General features: G+C 53.3%; 5 protein-coding genes and 1 non-coding gene across 7 annotated transcripts; 4 read left to right on the top strand and 2 right to left on the bottom strand.

Moving 5' to 3' along the window:
- The first annotated feature begins 7,698 nt into the window (after positions 1-7,698).
- On the top strand, positions 7,699-7,829 carry LOC114680821. Its single transcript, XR_003732826.1, has one exon. It is a non-coding gene; the product is annotated as a small nucleolar RNA SNORA36 family (small nucleolar RNA).
- Positions 7,830-8,407: 578 nt separating this feature from the next.
- On the top strand, positions 8,408-10,506 carry Cldn9 (claudin 9). Its single transcript, XM_028853951.2, has one exon. It carries the CDS (start codon positions 9,394-9,396, stop codon positions 10,045-10,047), a length of 654 nt encoding a protein of 217 aa, XP_028709784.1. The 5' UTR covers positions 8,408-9,393; the 3' UTR covers positions 10,048-10,506.
- Positions 10,507-10,651: 145 nt separating this feature from the next.
- Cldn6 (claudin 6) lies at positions 10,652-14,465 on the bottom strand. The gene is made up of 3 exons (XM_028853986.2): positions 13,626-14,465; positions 13,196-13,267; positions 10,652-11,973 (listed from the first exon to the last, which is right to left on the bottom strand). Exon 3 carries the CDS (start codon positions 11,955-11,957, stop codon positions 11,292-11,294), a length of 666 nt encoding a protein of 221 aa, XP_028709819.1. The 5' UTR covers positions 11,958-11,973; positions 13,196-13,267; positions 13,626-14,465; the 3' UTR covers positions 10,652-11,291.
- Positions 14,466-14,950: 485 nt separating this feature from the next.
- On the top strand, positions 14,951-17,022 carry Tnfrsf12a (TNF receptor superfamily member 12A). Its single transcript, XM_028853938.2, has 4 exons — positions 14,951-15,182; positions 15,869-15,973; positions 16,197-16,331; positions 16,421-17,022. The coding sequence occupies exons 1-4, from the start codon at positions 15,089-15,091 to the stop codon at positions 16,474-16,476; spliced, it is 390 nt and encodes a 129-aa protein (XP_028709771.1). The 5' UTR covers positions 14,951-15,088; the 3' UTR covers positions 16,477-17,022.
- Positions 17,023-17,257: 235 nt separating this feature from the next.
- Hcfc1r1 (host cell factor C1 regulator 1) lies at positions 17,258-18,586 on the bottom strand. 2 transcript variants are annotated; one of them, XM_028853939.2, is made up of 3 exons: positions 18,400-18,586; positions 17,796-17,924; positions 17,258-17,581 (listed from the first exon to the last, which is right to left on the bottom strand). In XM_028853939.2, exons 1-3 carry the CDS (start codon positions 18,483-18,485, stop codon positions 17,446-17,448), a joined length of 351 nt encoding a protein of 116 aa, XP_028709772.1. In that variant the 5' UTR covers positions 18,486-18,586; the 3' UTR covers positions 17,258-17,445. The 2 variants fall into 2 exon arrangements, with proteins under 2 accessions (XP_028709772.1, XP_028709773.1); XM_028853940.2 differs by lacking the exon at positions 18,400-18,586 and adding an exon at positions 18,139-18,237.
- Positions 18,587-18,594: 8 nt separating this feature from the next.
- Positions 18,595-24,205, top strand: Thoc6 (THO complex 6). Its single transcript, XM_028853937.2, has 13 exons — positions 18,595-18,929; positions 21,780-21,895; positions 21,988-22,052; positions 22,138-22,241; positions 22,332-22,369; positions 22,451-22,499; positions 22,600-22,671; positions 22,758-22,860; positions 23,228-23,277; positions 23,351-23,413; positions 23,495-23,605; positions 23,687-23,821; positions 23,898-24,205. Exons 1-13 carry the CDS (start codon positions 18,891-18,893, stop codon positions 23,976-23,978), a joined length of 1,026 nt encoding a protein of 341 aa, XP_028709770.1. The 5' UTR covers positions 18,595-18,890; the 3' UTR covers positions 23,979-24,205.
- The last annotated feature ends 4 nt before the right edge of the window (positions 24,206-24,209 follow it).

Here is a 24,209-nt window from a genome sequence, read left to right as displayed (position 1 = left end):
TCGGACCGGGAGGGGGCGCTCAGGGCGCGTTTGCACATCGAAGGACAGCGGGAGGCGAAGGAGGTAAAGGAGGCACCGCGGGATACGGTGATTGGTCGGGGTGCCACGGCAGTAAGCGCACCAGCTTGTGTTTGGCTGGAATGCGTTGCAGGCGCCTCCAATTGGCTGGGCGGACCGCAGCTAGTGGGCTAGTGGATCTCGCTCCGAGGCTGCGGGCATCGCGCACTGGGCCCTGGGGTGGCAGCGGCGGCCAAGCTGGCGGCTCGGTGGCCCCGCTCCCGCTCGCATCCGCGGCGCGACCGCGGCCGCGTGCACTCTCGGCTGAGCCGGACCCGCTCGTCTCTGCCCCCCACCCCACCGCCCGCATCGTCCCTGCCGCACCCTCCGCTACCCGGGCTGCCTCCGGGCTTGAGCTCAGGACCGCCGCCGCCCTCGGCTCTCGCTCTGGCCGAGCTGCCGCCGCTGCCCGCACTCCCGCTGCGCCCGGAGCTGCTGGCGCCCTGGGGTCCCGGGGTCTACCAGGCGCTGCCGGAGCTGCCGCCCGAGGTCTGCGCGCCCGCGCCGCCCGCAGCCGCGCTCGCCCTGCAGGACCTGCCGCGTCTGCCCGCGCCCGCTCCGCCGCCTGCGCACCTGCCGCTGCCGCCGCTTCCCGAGGCCGCTGTCGCTGCCACCCCGGGGCCCGTGGGCGCTCGCGGCCGGCCCCCGCTGCTCGCCGAACCTCCCCCGCAGCCGCTGCCACCGCTGCCCGCGCGGCCCTCACCCTTCACCCTGCTGGCGCCGCCGCTGCCCCGTGAGCCCTGGCCGCTCCCCGCCTTTCCCCCGCCTCTGCCGCCCTCGCCCCCGCCGCCCTACTTCTTCCTGTCGCCACCCTGCTGATCGCCTGGCTCCGCTGGCCTGCAAGTGGGTGAGTCCGTGCCTGGACACCGGCAGGTTCGGAAGGCCGGGCCAGACCTCGCCTGGGGACGAAAGAAGAGTGCCAGGACTGCAGCCAAGGCTCGGGAAGAATGAAGAAATAAACCTGACATTCCGTTTAAGATGAGGGACGTCAGCTGGGGCTGGTAGCACACGCCTGTAACCCCAACATTAGGGATACTTAAGCAGCGGGATCACGAGTTAAAAGTCAGCCTTTGTTACTTAGTGAGACCCTGTCTCAAAACACTTAAAAAAATAAAAGGATGAGGAGCCTTTGCCATCCCTTCCCCCAGCCCTCCAGTCCTGCAGCATCTCCCTAGGATATTGAGAATGTAACTCATCTAAGTACTGATAAAACTAGCTGTTGCCTTAGGACTGCAGACCTACCCACAGCTCACGTGTAAGGAAGAAACCCGGGTCAAGAGGAGGACAATAAAGGTTTAACTTGTTTGTTTGTTTTTTGAGACAAGACCTCTTTGCTATGTAGTGCTGGCTGGCCTTGAACTCAGCAATTCGATTATCCTGTCAGCCTTCTGAGTGCAGGTTTAATAGTCAGGAGCTACCTAGCTGGGCTTTGAAAACAAGAATTTCAGAGGCTGCAGCCATCAGTGTCCAGAATGGTACACTGAACCTTATCCAGGGTGTGTGTGTAAGGAAGGCCTTCTTCCTCACTTACCTTCCGAAACTCCCACGACTTATGAGTCAAACTTGCGACTGAAATAGATCCAAGTGTCCCCCTACTCCCCCCCAAGTGGTGTTGATGGACATTGATACTGGGCAGGAGGATCACATACAAGTGCTGTGAAGTCATCCCCATGGGGAGAAGAGGGCTCCAGGTGGAGTCCTGAGTAGAAACTCCTCTCTCCCGCTTTACAGGCCTCTCACCCCGCAGCTGGTTTCTGTGCAGCCAGTACAACTTAGTATAAAGTTCTCTTTGTTCCACAGGTAGCCAGGGCTCAGGTAACCAAGTGGATGGCAGACCTCTTTAGCCACTCAGGAGAGGTATCAGGAAAACAGCCTTGACCTTGGGGAACCTCTGAGAGCCCAGGTCCCGTCAGCAAGATCAATTAGTTTATTAGGTTCCTGTGACTGCTGTAACAATTATGCAAACTAATCAGCCTGGGACAATAGGAATGTGTTCTTTTAACAGTGCTGGTGGCCAGAGTTCTAAAAAAGGCCTGGCAGTGTCAACAGCAGCTGGAGACCCAGTCTGTCTTTTTGCCTTGCTTCCAAGAACCTTGCTTGTCCTCGGGCGCTAGGAAAGGACTTCCTTTGCCTCAGCTTCTAAGGACATCCGTCCTTGCCTTTCTTGAATCCAAGTTGACTTCATTATGAGATCCTTCATTGAATCACGTTTGCAAGGATATTTTCATCAGCTAGATGTGGTGGCACAAGCCTTTAATCCCACCCAGCACTTGGGAGGCATAGGCAAGTGGATCTCTGAGTTGGAGGCCAGTCTGGTCTACATAATGAGTTCCAGGCTAGCCAGAACTATATAAGAAGACCTTTCAAAACAAACAAACAAACAAAACAAAACAAAACAAACAAAAAAAAAAAAACCAGACAAAAGACACTTTTATCACACGAGGTCACACTCCTAAGTTCCAGTACCATCCAGTATTATCCAGTTCACACAGGCTAAGCCTTCTCCATAGTCCAGGCTACCTTTGAACTTGGAGTCTGACTGCTTCTGCTACCCAAGTAGCTGGATTGCGGGACTGTGCTAGCAAGTCTGGTTTAGGCCATGTCTGCTTCACCTTCCTACCTGTCTTCCCAGAAGACTGTTTTCTAGGCCCTGTCCTTCACTGACTTGCGGCCTGAGTGACGGTCTGAGAGCCCGTGGGCGGAAGCTGACCCGCTAACACTGGTGGAGGAAGAAAGTAGTCTGTCTTCCCTAGTGACTGTCTCTGCTCCCTTGTGTTCCTCGGCTTGCTGCCTTCCACTTTCCTGTGCTCCAGCTCGCTTCTCCTTGCTCAGAAGCAGAAAGTATCAGGAGGGACAGTGAACGTATCTTTTAAAGGCAACTCTTGTGGGAGCCCTAACTACTGCTGTGGGTTGAAAGCTGATCAAAACTGATAATAAAGTTAATTGTTACCCAGTCTGTGGTTGTGACCTACCAGGTATACAAGTGAAACTGCCTTTATGCTGGTGACAGAATACCTTTGAGACTTCATGGCGGGGTGGGAGCCTAGCTATCGTGAAAGCTTTCCACAGTGGGGATCCGAGCCCTGAGAAAGTAAGTGGCTTCCCCACAAAATCAAGTACATACACATGCACATATGAGAGAGAGGTTCTGTCCAGAGAATGGACAGGTCTTAGGGACCTCCCCAGGGGGTGTAAGGGAGGCTCAGCAGGAGAAAGGAGCTGCCTGCCTCACAGTCCACCACCCCGGGCTGATGGATGGACCTGCCGAGAGAGCAGCAGACTTAGAAACCAGGGTCTTTGCTCCAGGCCCCTTCTGTTGCCTGAATGTTTGCACAGTCTGGCTTTTTTAGTGCTCCGGGCTTGTTTCCTGTTTGTAGTAAATGATTAGTGAGCTGCTGAGAATGACAGGGTCTTCAGTCTTGACCTGGCAGCCAGTGAAGGTCGGGAGCTAGGGAACTGGTCCTCTATGTATAAAGCCAGGTTCCTCTAAGGGCAATGGGGGATGTAGCCGGAGGTAATCCACTTAAGCTATATTCATGTCAACTGAATCCTGGTTTGTACTGCCCTGCAGAGCCTACTGGCCGCTGATGTACTCAGTCCTGACAAAGAATGTTGTTTAGTTACTTTAGATGGGGCTGGGGGGTGGGGCACACCTCCATTTCCTCCAGCGGTAGGATTGTTGGGGAAAATTCCTCATATCCTTCCTGGAGATGGTGGGTGGGGATTCTGGAGGACCTGTTAAAGTCTCACTGAGATGGTAACTTCTCAGAAGGGTCCTACCTCTCCTTATCAATGATACTGCATTCCAGTCCATAGGTCCAAACTTTAACCCTTTATTTCCCAGGACTCCACTGAGGTCAGGTAGACAAGGAGATAACCTAATGGAAATGTAGGGCCACCCACGTAGCCTCAAGGAAAGCCAAGGGCTTCCTTGTAAGCAGGCTTTTGCAGCCTGGCCTAGAGTCCCCCAAGGAGCAGGGCCCAGTCCTTGAGGCTTCTGGAATGTGAGGGTTCTTCCCACATTTGCTTCCCCCCGGATCTGGACGGTGCTTGGGTTAGAAAGGGATAGTGGAGGAAATGCTCCTCAGCCGCTTGGGGGCCGGTCTACCCACTGTCGCTCACTGGTGGTGTGTCCACGTCCGCAGCACATACTTCCTGTGGTTGGTGAGTCCATGGTAGTGTGGGGGCTTCCTGCTATGCTTCTAGCTGGAGGATAGGGAGCACCCCACACTTTGGGGCCACAGAGGAATTGGGAACCTTTTGGCCTCTGCTCCCTGAGAATGCTTACTGCTTTTTTTCTGCTTTTCTTTCTTTCTTTCTTTCTTTCTTTCTTTCTTTCTTTCTTTCTTTCTTTCTTTCTTTCTTTCTTTCTTCCTTCCTTCCTTCCTTCCTTCCTTCCTTTCTTTCTCTCTCTCTTTCTTTCTTTTTCTTTTTTTTTTTTTCCCCGAGACAAGAGTTTCTCTGTGTAACAGTGCTGGCTGTCCTGGAACTCACTCTGTAGACCAGGCTGGCCTCGAACTCACCAGACATCTGCCTGCTGGGGTCACGGGTGTGCACCAACCACCACCCAGCTGAGATTGCTAACCCTTACTGCGTTGTGTGCTACCACACACAGCTAAAGCTATCTGTAGCAATGGTAGCTAGCTGGCAAAGCCTTCCATAGGTTAACGAACTCTCTTAATCTTGGATGCAGAACTCAGTCCTTAAACTCAAAATATCCAGGGTCGACCATGGTGAGCTGGCCTCCAACACCCAAAGCCAGGGGACTTCATCTGCTCCTGGGGAAGACACTCCAGGCAGAGGGTGGATAGAGTTGGTGGCCCCTGGACCCTGCAGTCTCAGACACCTAGCCAAACCTGCGTGACCAGATTCCTGGAGGCCCCCGGAAGGCTTCAGGCGCCTCTAGGCGGGCTGGGCTCTCTTGGTTCTACTTTGCAGCCAGCCGCTCCCTCCCTCATAACCTGCTGTGAAATCCATGCCTCAGGAGGCAGCTGAGCTGGACAGATCTGACCCCACTGCAGAGTGCTGGAAACTGGCCACAGATCTGAAGAATCTCCTCGTTCTGACTTGGAAACTGCAGAAAAGCCATCCGCATTGGCCATAAAATGGCTGGTGTGTAAAAATGTACTGCCGACAAGCCTGACCGTCTAATTCCTGGGCCCCGGGTAGAGGAAGGGAAGGAGAGCAGCACAGACTACTGGGAACTGACCTCTGACCTCACACATACAGTGACAACTGGGTGCCCACAGACACACACAGCACACACAAACAAGTAACATTCAGCAAGACTGTCTCAGCTTGAAGGCTGGAAAGAGTTCTGAGTGTACACCACTCTTCCCGAGAAACAGAGTTCTGCTCCCAACACACACGTTGATTGGCTCACAACCACCTGTAACTCTGGTTCCGGGATCAGATGCCTCCTCTGTCTTCTGCAAGCATCTGCACTCACATGCACATATCCACACATACGTCTTCCCCAAAAATTAAGATTTTTTTTTTCTTTTCTTTTTTTTTTTGGGGGGGGGTTGTTAAGACAGGGTTTCTCTGTGTAGCCCTAGCGGCCCTGAACTCACTCTGTAAACCAGGCTGAGCTCCAGCTAAGAGAGCTGCCTGTCTCTGCCTCTGGGCTGAGATTAAAGGTGTGCGCCACCACACAGGGCAAAAAAGAAACTTCTAATACTCTGGGGTCTGAGGAGGCCATCTCAGCAGGGAGAGGTAGATGGGTGATCTCAGCTCACTTTTCAGACCAGGTGACTGGCACTGGCCTTCATCTATTTGGTGGGTGAGGTTCTCAAACTTTTTGGGGTCACAGCTCTCTTTGTAATCTGATGATATCAAACTTCTCTTCCAAAAAGTGCTAAAACCTATACCTAGAAGTGATGAGTGGGCCACACCCCTGGGTTCCAATACCCACCTTCATAGACATGGGGCAGTGAGATGTCTAAGCTGGCAAACATCACTGAGTTCCATCTCCATGCCCCTGATGACAGAAAAGATTACTCCTGAAAGTAATCTTTCACGAATGAGTGCGCGCGGACACACACACACACACACACACACACACACACACACACACACACACAGTGACTCATACACACATAGTAAATTCAGGGAAAAAAAAAAACCTTAGCTGGGTAGTGGTGGCTCATGCCTTTAATCCCAGAGTAAGCATTCTCAGGGAACAGGGGCTGCATAGTAAAACTGTGTCTTTTTAAAAGAGAAAAGAAAAGCCGGGCATGGTGGTGCACGCCTTTAATCCCAGCACTCAGGAGGCAGAGGCAGGCGGGTCTCTGTGAGTTTGAGGCCAGCCTGGTCTACAGAGTGAGTTCTAGGACAGCCAGGGCTACACAGAGAAAACCTGTCTTGAAATTAAAAAAAAAAAGAAAGAAAGAAAGAAACCAAAAACCAAAAAACTACACATACACACAAAAACCAAAACAAAAAACTTTGTAAAGGCCTAAAAACATAGTAGGGCAACACCTAAATCCGAGTGTGTGTGTGTGTGTGTGTGTGTGTGTGTGTCCCAGCCTGCCCAGATCAAGGTTTACTCTGTGATAAGAGGTTGTCCTAACCTATGCCTTGAGAAGCCCCTCACTTCTGCCCCTCTTTGTCCTTTTTCAGGGCTAGGAATGGAACCCAGGGCCTGGCATGTGTGCGGGGCAAGCTCCCTACCCCGAGCCACACCTCTGACATCTCCCTTTTTATTAGTGTATAGTATTTTTTTTTCATTTTTCTTTATTAAGACATTTTCTACCCACTCTACATACTACCCACAGATTCCCCCTCCCCTTTCTCCCACCCCCCAGGGTATAGTATTTACTCTCCAATATTACCGGCGTCGCGATGGCATTTTCACATTGAATATCACGGACTTTGCTAACGCATGCTCCTTTTTCCTTTCTTAAAAGATTTATGTGGGCCGGGCAGCGGTGGCACAGGCCTTTAATCCCAGCACTTGGGAGGCAAAGCCAGGTGGATCTCTGTGAGTTCTCGGCCAGCCTGGTCTACAGAGTGAGATCCAGGACAGGCACAAAACTACACAGAGAAACCCTGTCTCAAAAAAAGCTCCCCCTCCACCTGCCCCCCCCTGAAAAAAATTTATGTGGGTGTACCTGAGTGTATATATGTGTGTTTTCTTTTCTCTCTCTCTCTCTCTCTCTTTTTTTTTTTTTGAGACAGGGTCTGGGATTAAAGATATTTGTCACCACACCAGGCCAAGCCTCCTTCTTTTTTCTTTTCTTTGTTTGTTTTGTTTTGTTGGTTTTTTTGAGACTGAATTTCTCTGTGTCCTGGAACTAGCTCTGTAGATCAGGCTGGCCTCAAACTCACAGAGATCCGCCTGCCTCTGCCTCCCAAGTGCTGGGATTAAAGGTTTTGCCACTGGGGCTGGAGAGATTGTTCAGTGGTTAAGAGCACTGGCTGCTTTCTAGAAGTCCCAGGTTGGTTCCAGTGCCCACCTGGTGGCTCACAACCACCTGTAATGCTGGTTGCAGGGCATCTAATGCTCTCTCCCTGGCATTGGCAGGCACCAGGAACCCGTGCTGTACAGACAGACATGCACCAAAACACCTGGGTTTCACTGGCCTGGCCTCCGAAGGAGCTTTTTTTTTTTTTTTTTTTTTTTTTTAAATAATAGTCCTCCTCCAAAGTGTTGAGTTCAGTTCAGGGCAGCTTCCCTGTTCTGTTAATTAAACTTTGGGACATTGAAATTGACTCGGGGGAATGACTGAATAGAGAGTATTACTCTATTCATATACTTCTAGTCTACACAAATAAAAAAAAAATAATAGTCCTCAGAAGCTGAACATGGTGGTACACACCTTCAATCTTAGGACTTAGGAGTCAGAGGCAGGCAGATCTCTGTGAGTTACAGGCCAGCCAGGGCTATGGAAAAAAAAAAAACAAAAAAAAACCTCAGGAGTTCCTAGCCTCCGGGGGCCTCCAGGGATTGTTCATGACTTCCATGACCTCCCTGAGATAGGCACATATTGGCAGGATTGTGTCCCCAGGTGGAATGCAGGCTCTTTGAGTTTTCTCAGCTGAGTCTCTGGTCCAAAGAGGTTAAGACAGCTAGTCCTCCCTGGTACCCCTGGTAGGATCAGAATTTGAGCTGAAATCAGGTAGTACTTTGTGAATGGAGACTCTAAGGGGTCTTTTTTTGTGACCTGGAAGTCAGGGTTTAGGGACATTTTAATCCCCTGGACCTCACCCCCTTGCCCACCAGAATAGCCAGCCAGCTCGGCTGGCTATTCTGGTACCCTATTCCAGGGTCCCACTTGTCCCTTCTTGTGTAAGGCCTCTTTCTGCCTTCCCCCATCTCCACAACAGGCTCTTTATCACCAGGCCGCTAGGGACCTTCCGCAGCTCAGCCCAGCCCAGCCCCCTAGTTTCGGCAGTGGGGGTGGAGTGGGAACACCTGAGCTGAGGTCGAAGCGTGTGCGTGTGTGCGTGTGTGCGTGTGTGCATGTGTGTGTGTGGAGTAGTTTTCTAGGCCGTTGCCTTGGTAATGCCACCTGAGCTGGGCGCCAGGCATCTGTTGTCTGGGAAACTGTAGGCAGGGCCTCTCCCCTAGGAGCTGCCAGGGTTATTGAGCTGAGACTGGAGACAGATCAGATTCCGGAGAGTTCTGAAAAGGTGGGGAGCGGGGAGGGGGAGGATGGGTAATGGGGGCATATTTTCCCCACCATCACAGAGCGAACTAGACAGGTGACAAGAGGGAGCGGGCTCAGGCTGGGGCTCATCAGCCTAATTCTCCGTCCCAAGCCAAGAAATTGGCTCCTCTCGTCCCTTTTCTGTCCTGTCTTCCCGGAATTCCTTTGTTCCCGGGTTTCCACTAGGTCTTGGTACCCCACCCCACCCCCTTTCCACCATCGCTCTGGTTTTGCTACCCAATGGCAGCCTCCAGGTCCTTGCGGGGCTCCTCCCCTGCCTAGGCCTTAAAAACCCGCCTGCAGCCCGCGCCCTCAGACGCCCCAGGTGGCACCTCACAGTTCTCTGTTTGGAGACAAGCTGAGAGAAGACTTCAACCTAGAAAGGAAGTGAGCGGCAGCAGAGAGGAACACGTCGGTTCCAAGTTCATGGCAGGTTTGGAGCGTCTGTGACGGGCCACAGGCTTCCCGGAGGACACCAGCAATCCAGCTGAGCAGGACCTAAGGACTTCTTTGTATTCAGTGAGTATCAGGTGCTGAGGCCCACAGATGTGAGGTCTGGCCTGGCCTGAGAGCAACTGATCCACCTCCTGAGCAGTTGAGACCCACCCCGAACTCGGAACTCCGAGCTCCCAACCCTGTTTGAGTGCGTGATTCAGGCTGAGAGCTGAGAAGACCTGAGGAGCAGATGGCTTCAACTGGCCTTGAACTCCTTGGCATGACCCTGGCAGTGCTGGGCTGGCTAGGGACCCTGGTGTCCTGTGCCCTGCCACTGTGGAAGGTGACAGCCTTCATCGGCAACAGCATCGTCGTGGCCCAGGTGGTGTGGGAGGGGCTGTGGATGTCCTGTGTGGTCCAGAGCACCGGCCAGATGCAGTGCAAGGTGTACGACTCGCTGCTGGCGCTGCCCCAGGACCTACAAGCGGCAAGGGCCCTCTGCGTTGTGGCCCTCCTGCTGGCTCTGCTCGGCCTGCTGGTGGCCATCACGGGTGCCCAGTGCACCACATGTGTGGAAGATGAAGGTGCCAAGGCCCGAATTGTGCTCACCGCAGGGGTCCTCCTCCTCCTCTCGGGCATCCTGGTGCTCATCCCTGTCTGCTGGACAGCCCATGCCATCATCCAGGACTTCTATAACCCGCTGGTGGCTGAAGCCCTCAAGAGAGAGCTGGGAGCCTCCCTCTACCTGGGCTGGGCTGCGGCCGCGCTGCTCATGCTCGGTGGAGGGCTCCTCTGTTGTACGTGCCCCCCATCTCATTTTGAGCGGCCCCGTGGACCCAGGCTGGGCTACTCCATCCCTTCCCGTTCAGGTGCGTCAGGACTGGATAAGAGAGACTACGTGTGAGGCTGAGGCTTCCTCCAGAAGCTCAAACCTGCAGCCTTATGCCCAGGCACTAGGCTGCACCCTTGCATCTCTGATCAACCTCATGTGCCAGGGAAGCTCACTTCTTTTTGGTCAAGGCTGGTCTGTCTTGAGCCAACCTTTTGCGGTGGTTGCAATCTTGAGAAAGCGCCAAAGCTGTTGGGGACCCTGGCCCATCCCTGCCTCCCAGGGTATTGCTGTGGTTTCCTCTCCTGAACGGACTCTCCTCTCCACGGAGCTGTGCCTTATACCCCAGGAACCTGGGCCTCAGCCTCCTTTCCTTCAAAATAAGATGTGCAGTGACCTTAACAGCCTTCAGATGGTCAAGTCTAGCCCAACCACCACCTGAATCCAAGTTGCTCAGTGCCCTACCCATTCCCCACCCTGAGCTGGGAATAAAAGCAGATTGTAACTGAGCTTCCTCTGATCTGTGGAAAGGTATGGGGGTGGGGATGCGCCAGGTTCCAGCCAGCAAGCATGCTTGCTTAGACCATGGGGTCTGAACCAGAAAGGCTCCGAATTGATTGTGGAACTGCCACCTCCCTCTGGTTAGGTCCGTACCAAACACCAACTGACATCGAAGGCACACTATAAAAATCATGTTTTATTTGGTAAATCATTGTGTGGGTAGGGAAATGTGCAAGGTAAGAGAAAAGGGGGTGAAGGGTCTACAGCACAGCTGGGACCTGATTTGGGGGAGAGCACACGGTAACTTTGGTCATGGGATGTAGGGGCAAAAGGTTGGAAGACTTGGAGTAGAAAATTCTTTGGTAACTTATCACCTGACCTTCCAGGACTGGGAACTCTTGGGACAGGCCATCTTGGGGATCACAAAGGCCAGGTCCAAAAGCAGTCTCAGAACAGGTTCTGCAGAAGGTGCCCAGAGTGAATAAAGACACAAACTAGAAGTATCACCCCTCCCGATGCATAATCTAAAAATGAGAAATGCGAGCTGCAGAGCCTGGGCTCAGGTTGAGGCAATTAAACTAGAGTTGGAGGTCAGTCAGCTCCGGAAGGACAGCCTGTCTCGAAACCAACCCGAGGGGCTGGTACCATACAGCTCATTGGTAGAGTGCTGGCTTACAAAGTGTGGGGCCCTGGTTCAATATCCAGTACTGCAAAACAGAAACAAACTCAACAACCCCAAGACTACCAGGCACCATTTCTTGATGGCTCAGCTCGAGGCCCTATGGCCTGGCCAGCAGCGCCTCACTCCCCAGCGAGCATTAGACGTAATTCTTGGTGGGGTATTCAGAGGGTCCGCGAGAGACCGAATGTGGGGCAGATGTAGAATAGCGGACCATGTAATGGCCAGGTCCCCGGGGCCCTCCAGGGGAGCAGGCGCAGCACAGCAGCCCCCCACCCAGCAGCAGAAGGCCCGAGGCTGCCCAGCCCAGATAGAGGGAGGCCCCTAGCTCCCGCTTTTGAGCATCAGCTACCAAGGGATTATAAAAGTCTTGAATGATAGAGTGGGCCGTCCAGCTGACAGGAATGAGGGTCAGGACGCCGGAGACGACAAAGACGATCCCAGAGATGAGCACCAGCCGAGACTTGGAATTCTTGTCTTCCACACAGGTAGTGCACTTGGCTCCAGCGAGGTAGACCAGCAGGCCAAGCAGGACAATGAGGAGGGTAATGACACAGAGGGCCCTTGCGGCTTGTAGGTCCTGGGGCAGCGCCAGCAGTGAGTCGTACACCTTGCACTGCATCTGGCCGGTGCTCTGGACCACACAGGACATCCACAGCCCCTCCCACACCATTTGGGCCACGACGATGCTGTTGCCGATGAAGGCTGTCACCTTCCACATGGGCAGGGCACAGGACACCAGGGCATTGACCCAGCCAAGCAGGGTCAGGACGATCCCCAAGATTTGCAGACCGGCGGAGGCCATGGTGAGGTTGAGGGGGCTGTGTAGCATGGGAAGATTGAAACAGAGGAATGTTAGTTCAAGTGTGGCAGGCCCGGATGTCCTATATCTTGCCAGCTGTGATACCAGCACCAAGTACCTTAACAGTTGGCTACAATGTTCTGTAGTGTGGGTTAGATACACTCCCTGGGCCAATCAAAAGTAAAATAAAGATTTAATTCTTCCCTAGTCTGTGACAGGTAAAGCACAAAATCTTGTTTTTTGTTTTTCATGCAGGTTATAGGAAATAGGACAAAGCAGAAGGCACAGGCCAGGCCAGTGACAGCTGCTTTCTCCTACATTTATTTTATTTGAGACAGGGTCTTATGTAGCCCAGGCTTGAACTGCTTTGAACTCCCGTTGTAGCTGAGGCTGATCCTGAACTTCTGACCCTCTTGCTCCCACCACCTGAGTGCTCGGGTAACAGGCATTTACGACCTGTAACACCTCATCCAGATAATGCAGCACTGTGACTGACCTCAGGGCTTCGTGCATGCCAGGCAAGCACTACAAACTGCACTACATCCTCAGGTGCGTTTTATCAGGTGAGCAAAGCAACGCAAAGGGGTGACAGAAATGGTCGGGCTCTAGCCACAAGTTTCAGGTCCAACCCAAGGCTTCCTCCCACCACCCGAGGCTCAAATGGAAACCCCCAGCTCCATTCCGGGTCCCATTTCAGGTGGATCTAATTCCTTGAAATCCTAGGCCTAGCCCTCCCCCACGCTCCAGTTATCTCCTCCCAATCCCTGGGAGTTGCTGGAGGCCCTTCCAGGCCGGGCCCAGCCCACCCTTGCTGAGAGATGAGGAAAAACAAGCCCTTTCATCCAAAGGCAGGTTTTTCTAGGCTACCAGCCGACTCGGTCCAGCCTCCACCTCTAAGGGTCAAGGTGCATGCCCTCGAGAATGGGAGCATTCTTTCGAATTTCAGACCAAAGGCCATGCTACCTTTCCTCTCTCGACACAGCTTCGTAAGGAGCTAAAGTTCAAGACCCCAGTGCCTTCTGTGGCAGGCTGCACCTGTGTCTTTCACGTCGCACTTCACATTGGTGGCACTAAGGGAATCAGTTGTGCTCGGCGCCTTGCTGTGGCTCCCCATTACCCTCGTTCGAAGTGTGCACCTTGCACCTAAGAATGGCACAGGCCCCTCTCACTGGCAGCCTCACGCTGGAGTCAACATCTGGAGAGACATTCCCTCCTTCTCATGTCTGTCCCTCTCCACTTACCAAGTGCTCACTCAGCTTTGTCCGAGGGCGTCCTGTCCGGCTCGGCCACCCGGGGCTGGTTGGTTATCAAGCCTAGGAGTAAGCGACCAGGAGGGGCTTAATGGCGGCGCCCGAAGCTGGGTCCGCGCCTGCAGGTGGGGGGGGAGGGGAGTCCCGCCCCAGAGAAACCAAGCAGGTGGAGGAGGGGCGTTCCAGGTTTCGGTGTCTTTGTCCCGGGGAAGGGGGAGGGCGTTTAACTTTTCTGGGGCCGCGGGTACTCGATCGCCTTGAGGGGCTCGGTGCAACCACTTCCTGCCTAGGGACTTGCTGACCCAAGAGGCTGCCACCGGATCGAAGCTCCAGCTCTCTGCACATGCCCGCAAGCACCCTGCCACATCCCCTGCCCGCCTATCTCCACGCCCGCAACTCACACTTGCCCCAGGCTGCTCACCTGCAAAACAGACTGCAAAGATTCCCAAGTCGAAAGTAGGGACGAGGGCGGAGGCAAGGGGTCTTAAAGTCGCAATGACGTCACTGGACCACCTCCCTCTGGGAGGGGCAGAGACCCCCTCCCTGACAACCGCCGGAGTGCTTTTCTCAGCCACGTCCCTTAGTGGCCGGCGACTCCAGCGGCAACACCTGCTACCTGCTGAGTTCAGCGACCCGAGCTGTGACTTGAGAATTCACTCAACTTCCCACAGCCACAGTTTCTTACTTTGCGAATGGAGACAAGTTTGCAAGTTACTATGTAAGTCTAAGGTACAAATTAAAGGGCACATTACTTTTTTTTGGGGGGGGGGACTGTCACACTGCTTGCCTGTGGTCAGAACTGATAAGGAAGTTGGTTCTCGTCTTCCACTCTATAGGCCCTGGGGCTCGAACCCAGATTGCCAGGCTTAGCAGCAGGCATCCTTACCCGCTGAGATATCTCCTTGTTTTTGTATACCCTGAGGCTCTTAAGAAAGCAGCATGTGGGTCTGGAAAGATGGCTCACCGGTTAGTAGCCTTTCTGCTCTTCCAGGTGAATGGGGTTTTTACACCCAGCTTATAACCAACCACCTGTAATTCCATCTCTAGGAGATCCGTTGCCCTCTTCTGGACGCCAGGGACACTCATACACATGTGGCACATACACGTACACAAAAATATAAATCTTAAAAAAATAATACAGCATGGATATGCTTGTAGTACCGTTTACTGATACAGGAGAATCCGGAAATAGAGACCAGCCTGGGCTATAAGGCAAGATTCTAACAAAACAAAACAAACAAACCAAAGAAAATCTAGGTGTGGTGGCGCCTGCCTGCAATCCTAGCACTGGGAGGCTGAGACAGGAGAATTGTTTCGAGTTTGAGGCTACCCTGGGATACAGTATGAGATCCTGTCTCAAAAAACCAAAACCAACACAGAGAAACCCCGTCTCGAAAAACAAAAAAATAAAAATAAAAATAAAAAAACCAAAAAAAAAACCCAAAACCAAACAAAGCAAGCGAACATAAAGGCTGTATGGGTATCGCTCAGTGCTTGCCTGGTGTATTCAATCCTCTGGTTTCCACCCCAGAATTGCAAAATAGACAAACATAATTTATTTGGAATATATATATATATATATATATATATATATATTTGCAATTACGTCTTATAGCTGATTCCCGCTCCACACCCTTGGGACTAAGGCTCGCAGAGGGAGGTGCAGGGTAGACGTCCTCGCGGCGTTCTAGACACTTGGAGGATTGTGTTGAATGAATGACTTGGTGGACTGCTTGCTCTCGGCTCCGCAAAGCCGAGTGGATGTTGGGGCGGGCAGAGGCAAGGGCTCCGCCCCGGAAGGCGGGGGCGGGGGCGGAGCCCCAGCCCCGAGTCTTGGCCCGCGGGTAGTGGGAACAGACTGCTGTTGCCTCGGGACCGGCCGTCATGGCTCCGGGTTGGCCGCGGCCTCTGCCGCAGATCCTCGTGTTGGGACTCGGGTTGGTGCTGATGCGCGCCGCGGCCGGGGAACAGGCACCAGGTATGCTTGGCTCAGAGGACGGTGAACCTCGTATTTGGGGGCTCAGGAACGGAATTTGGGTGCCTGGAGATGAGTGGAACCGGGTAGACGTGCGGATCTGTGATCCGTGGACTTTAGGCAGAGTATTCCAAGTGGGGAAGGTCTCAATCCACTCCAAGTTTTATCCACAATCTGAGTCCTGTTTCGCTACCTGTCCAATCAGGTGTGGGGTCTTTCGTCTCAAAAGTTCGAGCCAGAGTAGAGAGAGAAAGTAAACTTTGAGGGAAAGAGGTTTGTTTTGGGAAGGGGGTATGCCCTCACCCTGGTCTGTAATGGGGTCTGACCAGTCCGATAGCTAAGAGTCGCGAGGGGGCACTGGGGTCTTTGCCCTCTATACCATGTGGGGGTGCCCCTTCCATCCGGTGACTTCAATGCCCAGTTATGCGGGAGGAGGGACTGGGGTCGGGCCCAGTGCCCAGGAGTGAGTCACACTCTGGCGGGGGGGGGGGATCCCCCCCCCCAAGTCGCGCGCTACCCGACCCCCTCCCGCACTGCCGTGTCTCGGTCAGGCGGTGCGGTCACCTGTGAGGAATGCGGGGGTGGGGGGGCGATGGTGACTCACGTTATTTGAGCCGACTGACCCTGACCTCAGCCCCCAGAATAGCCGCGCCCAGCCGCCGGCTTCTGACTTGCAGCCCCCTCCCCAGGCACCGCCCCATGCTCTAGCGGCAGCTCCTGGAGCGCGGATCTCGACAAGTGCATGGACTGCGCTTCATGTCCAGCGCGACCACACAGCGACTTCTGCTTGGGATGTGAGTGGGGGCGGGGCCGGTGGCGAGCGGATCCTGGAAGTGGGTAGAGGGTTGCTGCGGCGGAGAGGAGGGTCGCGAACTTAGGGTCTAGGAAATCAAGGAGGACTGACTGGGGGAGGGGCTTCTATCCGGTTGGGAACACTCTGTGGGGCAAAGTTTGAGACCCCCTTGAGGGCGGACTGGCTTCCCGAGGGCGAGATCTGATTTGAGTCCTGGCCACTAGGCGCAGCGGCACCTCCTGCCCCCTTCAGGCTGCTCTGGCCCATTCTGGGAGGCGCTCTTAGTCTGGCCTTGGTTTTGGCGCTGCTTTCTGGTTTCCTGGTCTGGAGACGGTGCCGGCGGAGAGAAAAGTTTACTAGTAAGTGACCTCCCCACCCTCAATCCTCCCACCTCCCCCATCACTTCCCTAAGTGTGCCCTAATCACAACCCCACCTCTTCTCTTCCAGCCCCCATAGAGGAGACTGGTGGAGAGGGCTGCCCAGGTGTGGCACTGATCCAGTGAGGAGCGCCCGCGCTGGTGCCCACTCATCGTCCATTCATTCATTCTGGAGCCAGCCTGGCCCTCCAGACACAGCCCGAGCCAGACTCTTCCAACCGCAAGGGGGTGGGGCGAGGTGGTGATTCACCTCCAAAGGCTGGGCTTAGGGTTCAGGGGAGCCTTCTAAGGTGTCTAGATTGCCCTGTCTCTGGTTCCAGGGCAGAGAGCCTCAGGCTGGGTCACAAAGCAACACATACTAAGGAACTGCAGCATTTGCACAAGGGGGTCTCTTGCTCCCCCCAAATCCTGGAGGCCTGGCTGACTTGGGGAGCAGACACACTAGGTCCCACTCTCTCAGATGGGCTGAAATTCAACTACACTTGAGTTTCAGTCCTGGGAGTTGGTCAGGTTTAGCGACCTGTTCTTAACACTAAGGGGCTGGCCCTCTGGGAGGGCTGGCCCTAATGCAAACACACAACCCATCCCCTAATGGGGGGGGGGATATTTATTTGGGGGATAAAGTTTGGAGGGGAGGGAGAATTTATTAATAAAAGAATCTTTAACTTTAAATGGTTTGGAGTATGGCCTGATCCCTAGCCTGAATACCCAGAACTGGAGGGAGGGAGGGAGTCAGTCGGCCACTGCGGGGGCGGGGGGGGGTGAGGCTCTGACTCACACATTCTCAATGCCTGGAGCCCAGCCTGCCAGGACCTGGCTTGCCCTCACCATTTTCCAGGGAAGATTTTGAGGAGAAAACCCCAGCATCCAGCACTCCACCCTTCCCACAGGCTGTTGAGAAACCTTCAACTGCTCAGAAATCTTTATTCACTAATGGGGTGATGCTTTCCCTTCCCAAGCTGCTGCCTCTGCCATTCAGGGTTTCATTGAGCTCAATATCATCTATCCTGTTATAGGGGAAGGACCTCATCCCTCTCGGGGTTGCTGGTCTTTGTTGTCAGGAACAAGGTGGGGAGGGACACTGGCCATCAGCACTTAGAGCTCCATGATATCCCCAGCTGGGGATGCAGGGTAGAAGGGACTGGGGGTATCCCCCAGCCTCAGCAGCCTGAGGGCCTCAGGGATCAGGCTCCCAGGATAGCGCCAGAGAAGCAGCTCTGGGCAAGGGCTCCTGAAAGAAGAAAAAAAAAAGACAGTGAAAGTATGGGGCAGAGGCTGGCCTGGCAAAGCCACCTCCTACCAGGTCCAGGTCCCCTGGAGCCAAAGATGGAAAACAGCACAGAAGTTGGCTAGAAGCTAAAAATAGCATGATGAGGCCCAGCATGAGGAGGGGCTCTGAGGACGAACGTGATCCTCTAGAAGGCCCTGCAAGGGGAGGTGCCTACCTGAGTGGTGGCAGGGCTTGGGGAAAAGTCACAGGGGGACTGCAGTAGGGGTGGTCATTATGTAGGCTGAGTCGGGAGAAGTGGGTGGCCATGTTCTCGTCAGACAGAAGCTGCTTGTGCATGGGCTCCCTGGGGGAAAGACCAGAGGAACAGAGGCAGGGATGTCGAGCGTGGAGGCAAACTGATGAGGACCAAAGGTGACATCTAAGGAGACCCATCTGCCCCCAACTTAATGCTCCTTCTCCAGGGGTCTCCATGCTCGTGGGCACAGCTCTTAGGAGAGGGGAGCTGGGAATTAGAGCCAGGTGTAGCCCACCTTTCCCCTTCCCGAAGATCTGCCCACCTGAGCCTGCGGAGTAAGCCAGGATTCCAGAATCAGTCGTGTCTGTGTGGCCTAAGCCACCTTCCTCTCCCAGGCCATCATCCACCAGGCTACCTCGGAAATCCTGACCGTGGCTTCCCAGCTACAACACAAGCTCAAGCACCACGGTTTCCTGCGCCACCTCGCCTCACTTCCTAGGATCACCCGAGTGACCGGCCCTGGGTCGCCAGACAGAGCTCTTACCCTCCGTTAGTCCGGCCCACCCAGGGACCGCTTACGCACCTGGCGTCCAGGCCGCGAGTCACCCCAGTGGTGGCCCGTGGGTCCCGACTCGGGGGGCCTCGTTCCAGGGGCTGTTGTAGGATCATTACGGTTCGGGGTCCTGCAGATAGAGGGGTGGGATCCAGGCGGCAGAGGCGGAGCCTTTGAGGGCGTGGCACAACGCGAGGGGCGGGGCCACGGCGTGCGCACTGGAGACGTTCCACGCAGGCGCGGAAGGCGAGCAGCGCGAGGTTAGAAGGCGGGAGGGGTCGGCGGGGTGGGGGAGGGGATTAGGCGTAGCTGGGCCGTCTCAGACGCTCCTTAGCATAAGCGTGCTTCGCGGAGCTCTCCTAGGTTTCGGTGGTTCGAGACAGTACCGGCCTGCCGCCTTAGTTGTTGAACGGCAGGCAGTGCCAGGTCCTGGAGCGCAACGAGAAGAGCCCCTCTCAGACACGCAGGGAGTCGAGAGGTTGAGTCGCGCGTAGAGCCCTCTGGGACTTGTAGTTCTGAAGATGGAGCACGCCACACCGTCGCCGATGCCTCTGGGTCAGGTGAGTCGAGTGTGCGCACAGTGCCTTCTGGGGTTTGTAGTCTTGCCCTGCCCCGGTGGCCAAGGACTACTCAGGATACCCAGTGTGCGTAGGTGGTTTGTGGGACTCGGACTCTGGCCCCCCAAAATGATGACCCCTGATCTTTGGAATCTAATTGTGACAATCAGAGGGATTAAATGTCGGTACATTTTACTGTGAAGGATAATAAAGTCACTTAAAAAGATTTAGCACCGTTGGGTGGTGCCACACGCCTTTAATCCCAGTACTGGGGAGGCAGATGCAGACATATCTCTGTGAGTTAGAAACTAGCCTGCTGCTTAGCGAGTTCCAGGTCATCCAGGGCTACATAGTGAGACCCTGACTTAAAAAAAAAAAAAAAGTTAATCATAATTGTACATGAGCCTTTTTTTTTTTTTTAAACCCAGGGCCTTGGGCATTGTAAGAACATGCTCTGTCGTTTAGTTACACCCCAGCTTATTGTTTGTGAGACAATCTCATATATCTCCAGCTTTCTTTGAACTTTGTTATATAATGGAGAATGACCTTGAATGTTCCTCGGGCCTTTACCTCACTCTGAGTGTTATAGGCTATTAGGTGTGCCATAATGTCAAATATATACAGTACTGATACTTAAACACAGGACTTTGGGTTAAGAATAGGCTTTAGCAGTTGGAGAGAGAGAGAGAAGACCCGAGTTTGGTTCCAAGCACTCAAGTTCCAAAGCTTGTAATTGCCTGTACCTCCAGCTCCAAGGGATCTGAATCCTCTGGCTTCTGTGAACATCTGTACTCACTTGCACATACTCCCCTCACACACATATACATATAATTAAAAGCAATAAAAATAAATCTTAAAAAACAAAAAGCATGAGCCAGATGGTGGCGAGCACGTGCCTTTAATCCCAGCACTGGGTAGGGGAGGGAGCAGGCAGGTGGATCTCTGGAGTTCCAGGCCATCCTGGTCTACAGAGTGAGTTTCAGAACAGCCAGGGGATACACAGAAACCTTGTGCCCCACCACCCCAAATAAATAAATACATACATACATACATACATACATACATGAATAAATAGAGCATGGTCTACCAATTGAGTAGTTAACCTAGTCACAAAAGCCACTTCATCGTTTGGAAACCAGTTTTCATGAAGTACATCGGGCTGGCCTGCTTCTTCCTCTCAAGTGTTGGGATTAAAGGCTTGCCACTACACTAGGTCCGCTAATTCCCTGTGAGATTTATTCATTGTTGTATGTCTATAAATGTTTTATGTTTGCTGTGTGTGTTTATGGTGCCCTCAGAGGCCAGAAGAGGTAGGGGACTGGAGAGATGTCCCAGTGGTTAAAAGCACTTGCTGCTCTTCCAGAGATACCAAGTTCAGTTCCTAGCACCCATATAGGAGTGGGTTTACAGATGCCTGTAATGTAGTTCCAGAAGACCCAACACCCCCTTTTAGTCTTCATGGGCACTCATATACACAGCGCACACATACACATTTGAAGAAGAAACCAAAATAAAACAAAAATACAACAAACAAAAAACAAGGCCTAATAACTTAATGCCTTTAATCCCAGCACTTGCAAGGCAGAAGTAGGCAGATCTCTGTGAGGCCAGCCTGATCTACATAGTGAGTTCTGGGGACAGGAGGGCTTCCTGTGAGAGCCTCTCAGAGGCGGGGGAAGTGACATCAGATCTCCTGGAACTGGAGTTACAGATGGTTGTGACCTACCATGTGGGTGCTGTGAGAGTCCTCTGTAGGAGTTACGTGCTAGCCATCTCTCCCTGTGTATACACACACACACACACACACACACACACATTTTTTAAATATTGATTTATTATTTTTACTCACTTAGTTTTTTGAGACACGGTCGACATATTTCAGGCTGGCCTGGAGTTTGTCATGGAGTGGAGGATGTCGACATATTTCAGGCTGGCCTGGAGTTTGTCATGGAGTGGAGGATGGCCTCCTGCCTCCACCTCCTGAGTGCCAGGGTCACAGGCCACAGTGTGCTTGCTTTATGCAATGTGCGGTGCTGGGGACTGGGTTTAAGGCTTGGTGCATGCTGACGAGTACTCTATCAATTCAATTACATCCTCAGATGTGTGTGTGTGGATCTGAGGCTATCTCATGTAGCCCAGGCTAACCTTGAATTACCACTGATCCTCCTGCCTCCACCTGTCCAGTGCTGGGACTATAGTTGTGCTCTACCACATCTGGCTACAAAGCTCTTAATATTCATTAGTTTACCTAATTATGACAGATTTCCTGCGAGTGCCTTCTGTCTGTTAAGCTGACAGGAGATGCTTGGTGCTTGCTCGGTTTTAGGTAATGTACCTCAGTTCTCCTTTTCACACTCTTCCTGGAGCCACTCTTTTTTTTTAAAGATTTGTTCCCGGGCGGTGGTGGCGCACGCCTTTAATCCCAGCACTTGGGAGGCAGAGCCAGGCAGATCTTTGTGAGTTCAAGGCCATCCTGGTCTACAGAGCGAGATCCAGGGAAGGTGCAAAGCTACACAGAGAAACCCTGACTGGGAAAAAAAAAAAAAAAAAAAGATTTATTTATTATGTATATAGTATTCTGCCTGCATGTGCCTGTGCACGCCAGAAGAGGGAACCAGATCTCACTACAGGTGGTTGTGAGCCACCATGTGGTTGCTGGGAATTGAACTCAGCACCTCCAGAAAAGCAGTCAGTGCTCTTAACTGCTGATCCATCTCTCCAGCCCTGGAGCCACTCTTGTATGGGGAGATAACTGTGGTTATGGCTGAGAAGGGCTAGAGTCTGGGCAGGGGAGACAAACAGAAGTCTGTAGGAGGAGGCCCCAGACTTTCCTCATCTACCTTCTTCCCACAGGCTGAGGTATTTCAGGCCCTGCAGCGACTCCACATGACCATCTTTTCCCAGAGTGTCTCGCCCTGTGGGAAGTTTCTGGCAGCTGGCAACAATTATGGGCAGATTGCCATCTTCAGGTACCCTCTACTCTGATCCCCCCACCCCACATGAGCCTTCTGGGATTAATGCTCCTTGTCTCTGACTCTTGTTCCCCGCACCTTTCTTTCAGTTTATCTGCTGCCTTAAGTTCAGAGGCCAAAGAAGAAAGCAAAAAACCCATGGTGACCTTCCATGGTGGGTATAGCTGTGGGTATGGTTCAGGGGACCTCAGGGTAGAGGTGGGGCACCGTGGGCTCACTAACACTCTCTGTCTCTCTAGCCCATGACGGGCCTGTCTACAGCATGGTCTCTACAGATCGACATCTGCTCAGCGCTGGGGATGGGGAAGTGAAGGGCTGGCTTTGGGCAGAAATCCTCAAGAAGGTAAGGAGTCCGGAACCTATAAACGGGCTGGGCTTCCCCACGTGGAGAGGTTTGGGATCATTCAGTGTTTCCTGCTGTGTTTCTCTTAAGGGCTGTAAGGAACTGTGGCGTCGTCAGCCTCCATACAGGTGAGCGAGGACCATGTTGGTGGAGGGCATGTGAGGTCATGGACACTCCCTCTGTGAATCTGACACTTTTCTTCCACCTAGGACCAGCCTGGAAGTCCCTGAAATCAATGCCTTGCTGCTTGTCCCCAAGGTCTGAGCTCTTTGTGACCATTCTAGTCCAAACATGGCTCCTTGACTCTTTCTCGACCCTGATTAACACTAACTTTCAGCTCTCTCCTGTTCTCCCATAGGAGAATTCACTCATTCTAGCTGGGGGAGATTGTCAGCTGCACACTATGGACCTGGAAACTGGGACCTTCACAGTGAGTAGGGTCTGGAGCCAGGGCAAGTCTGGGCCAAAGGTAGTATGCTTCCTGGATCTCCCCTGAGCCTTCTCTTTGCCCTGCAGCGGGCCCTCCGGGGCCACACAGACTATATCCATTGCCTGGCACTCAGGGATCGCAGCCCTGAGGTGCTGTCCGGTGGTGAGGATGGAGCTGTACGGCTTTGGGGTAAGGACAAGTCCAATTAGACAGTAAGAAAGTACACTGGGTCTTGTGGCTCAAGTATTTAATCCCAGCACTCAGGAGGCAGAGGCAGGCAGATCTCTGAGTTCGAGGCCAGCCTGGTCTATAAAATGAGTTCCAGGACAGTAAGGGCAACATAGAGACTCTGTCTGGGGGGGGAGGGGGGGAGATGAGCCAGGCAGGCAGTGGTGGCCCATGCCTTTAATCCCATCACTCCGGAGGCAGAGGCAGGTGGATCTCTGTGAGTTTGAGACCAGCCTGGTCTACAGAGGGAGTTCCAGGACAGCCAGGACTGTTAAACAGAGAAATGCTATGTGGCTGGTCCAGAGTCCTGGTGTCTTGTTCCCTACAGATCTCCGTATAGCCAAAGAGGTTCAGACCATTGAAGTCTATAAGCATGAGGTGAGGAGAGGCCCACATCCTTGTCCTTCACTGATCCATCCTCCAGTCTCCTCACCTCTTCTCTCCTTCCCAGGAGTGCTCAAGGCCCCACAATGGGCGCTGGATTGGATGTCTGGCTACTGACTCAGACTGGATGGTGAGCTGGGCACAGTGTGGGCTGGAGAGATCACTAAGTCCATGGCTCACAGTGACTGGGGCCTGCTGCCTTTCTGCCTAGGTCTGTGGAGGGGGCCCAGCGCTCACCCTCTGGCACCTCAGGTCTTCCACGCCCACCACTGTCTTTCCCATTCGGGCACCACAGAAGCATGTCACCTTCTACCAGGACCTGGTGAGTCCATCTTGATCCTGTCACCTTGTCCAGTGCCCCTGTCTAGACCTGACCCCTGAACCTCCTCTTTGTCCCCCACAGATCCTATCTGCTGGCCAGGGCTGTTGTGTCAACCACTGGCAGCTGAGTGGGGAGCTTAAGGCCCAGGTGCCTGGTTCCTCCCCAGGGCTGCTCAGCCTTAGTCTCAACCAGCAGCCAGCAGCCCCAGAGTGCAAGGTGGGTCTTGGAAGAGATGTGGGATCACAAGGGGCCTATGGGATGGGTGGGTCAGCCATGTCTTCTTGGCTTTTAGGTCCTGACTGCTTCAGGCAACAGCTGTCGAGTGGATGTCTTCACCAACCTGGGCTACCGAGCTTTCTCCATGTCCTTCTGACATCATGACCCTCCATCTCAGGAGCTAGCATGGGGTTTGTGTTTTGGGATAGGGTCTTATGCTTTAGCCCAGGCTGGCCTGGAACTCGCTTTGTGACTCAGCTTGGTCTCAAACTTTGAGCATTCCTTCTGGCTGTTGCTGAAGTGCTGAGATTTGGATCTGTGAACCACTACACTCAGCCTTTTTTTTTTTCTTTTTTTCCTGTCAAAATAAAGTTTTGGGCTTTTTTTG

Source organism: Peromyscus leucopus, chromosome 8b, assembly GCF_004664715.2.
Source record: "Peromyscus leucopus breed LL Stock chromosome 8b, UCI_PerLeu_2.1, whole genome shotgun sequence".
Classification (NCBI taxonomy): Eukaryota; Metazoa; Chordata; class Mammalia; order Rodentia; family Cricetidae; genus Peromyscus; species Peromyscus leucopus.
Note: the sequence above shows the minus strand (reverse complement) of the source record. Positions and strands in the feature narration are given on the sequence as shown.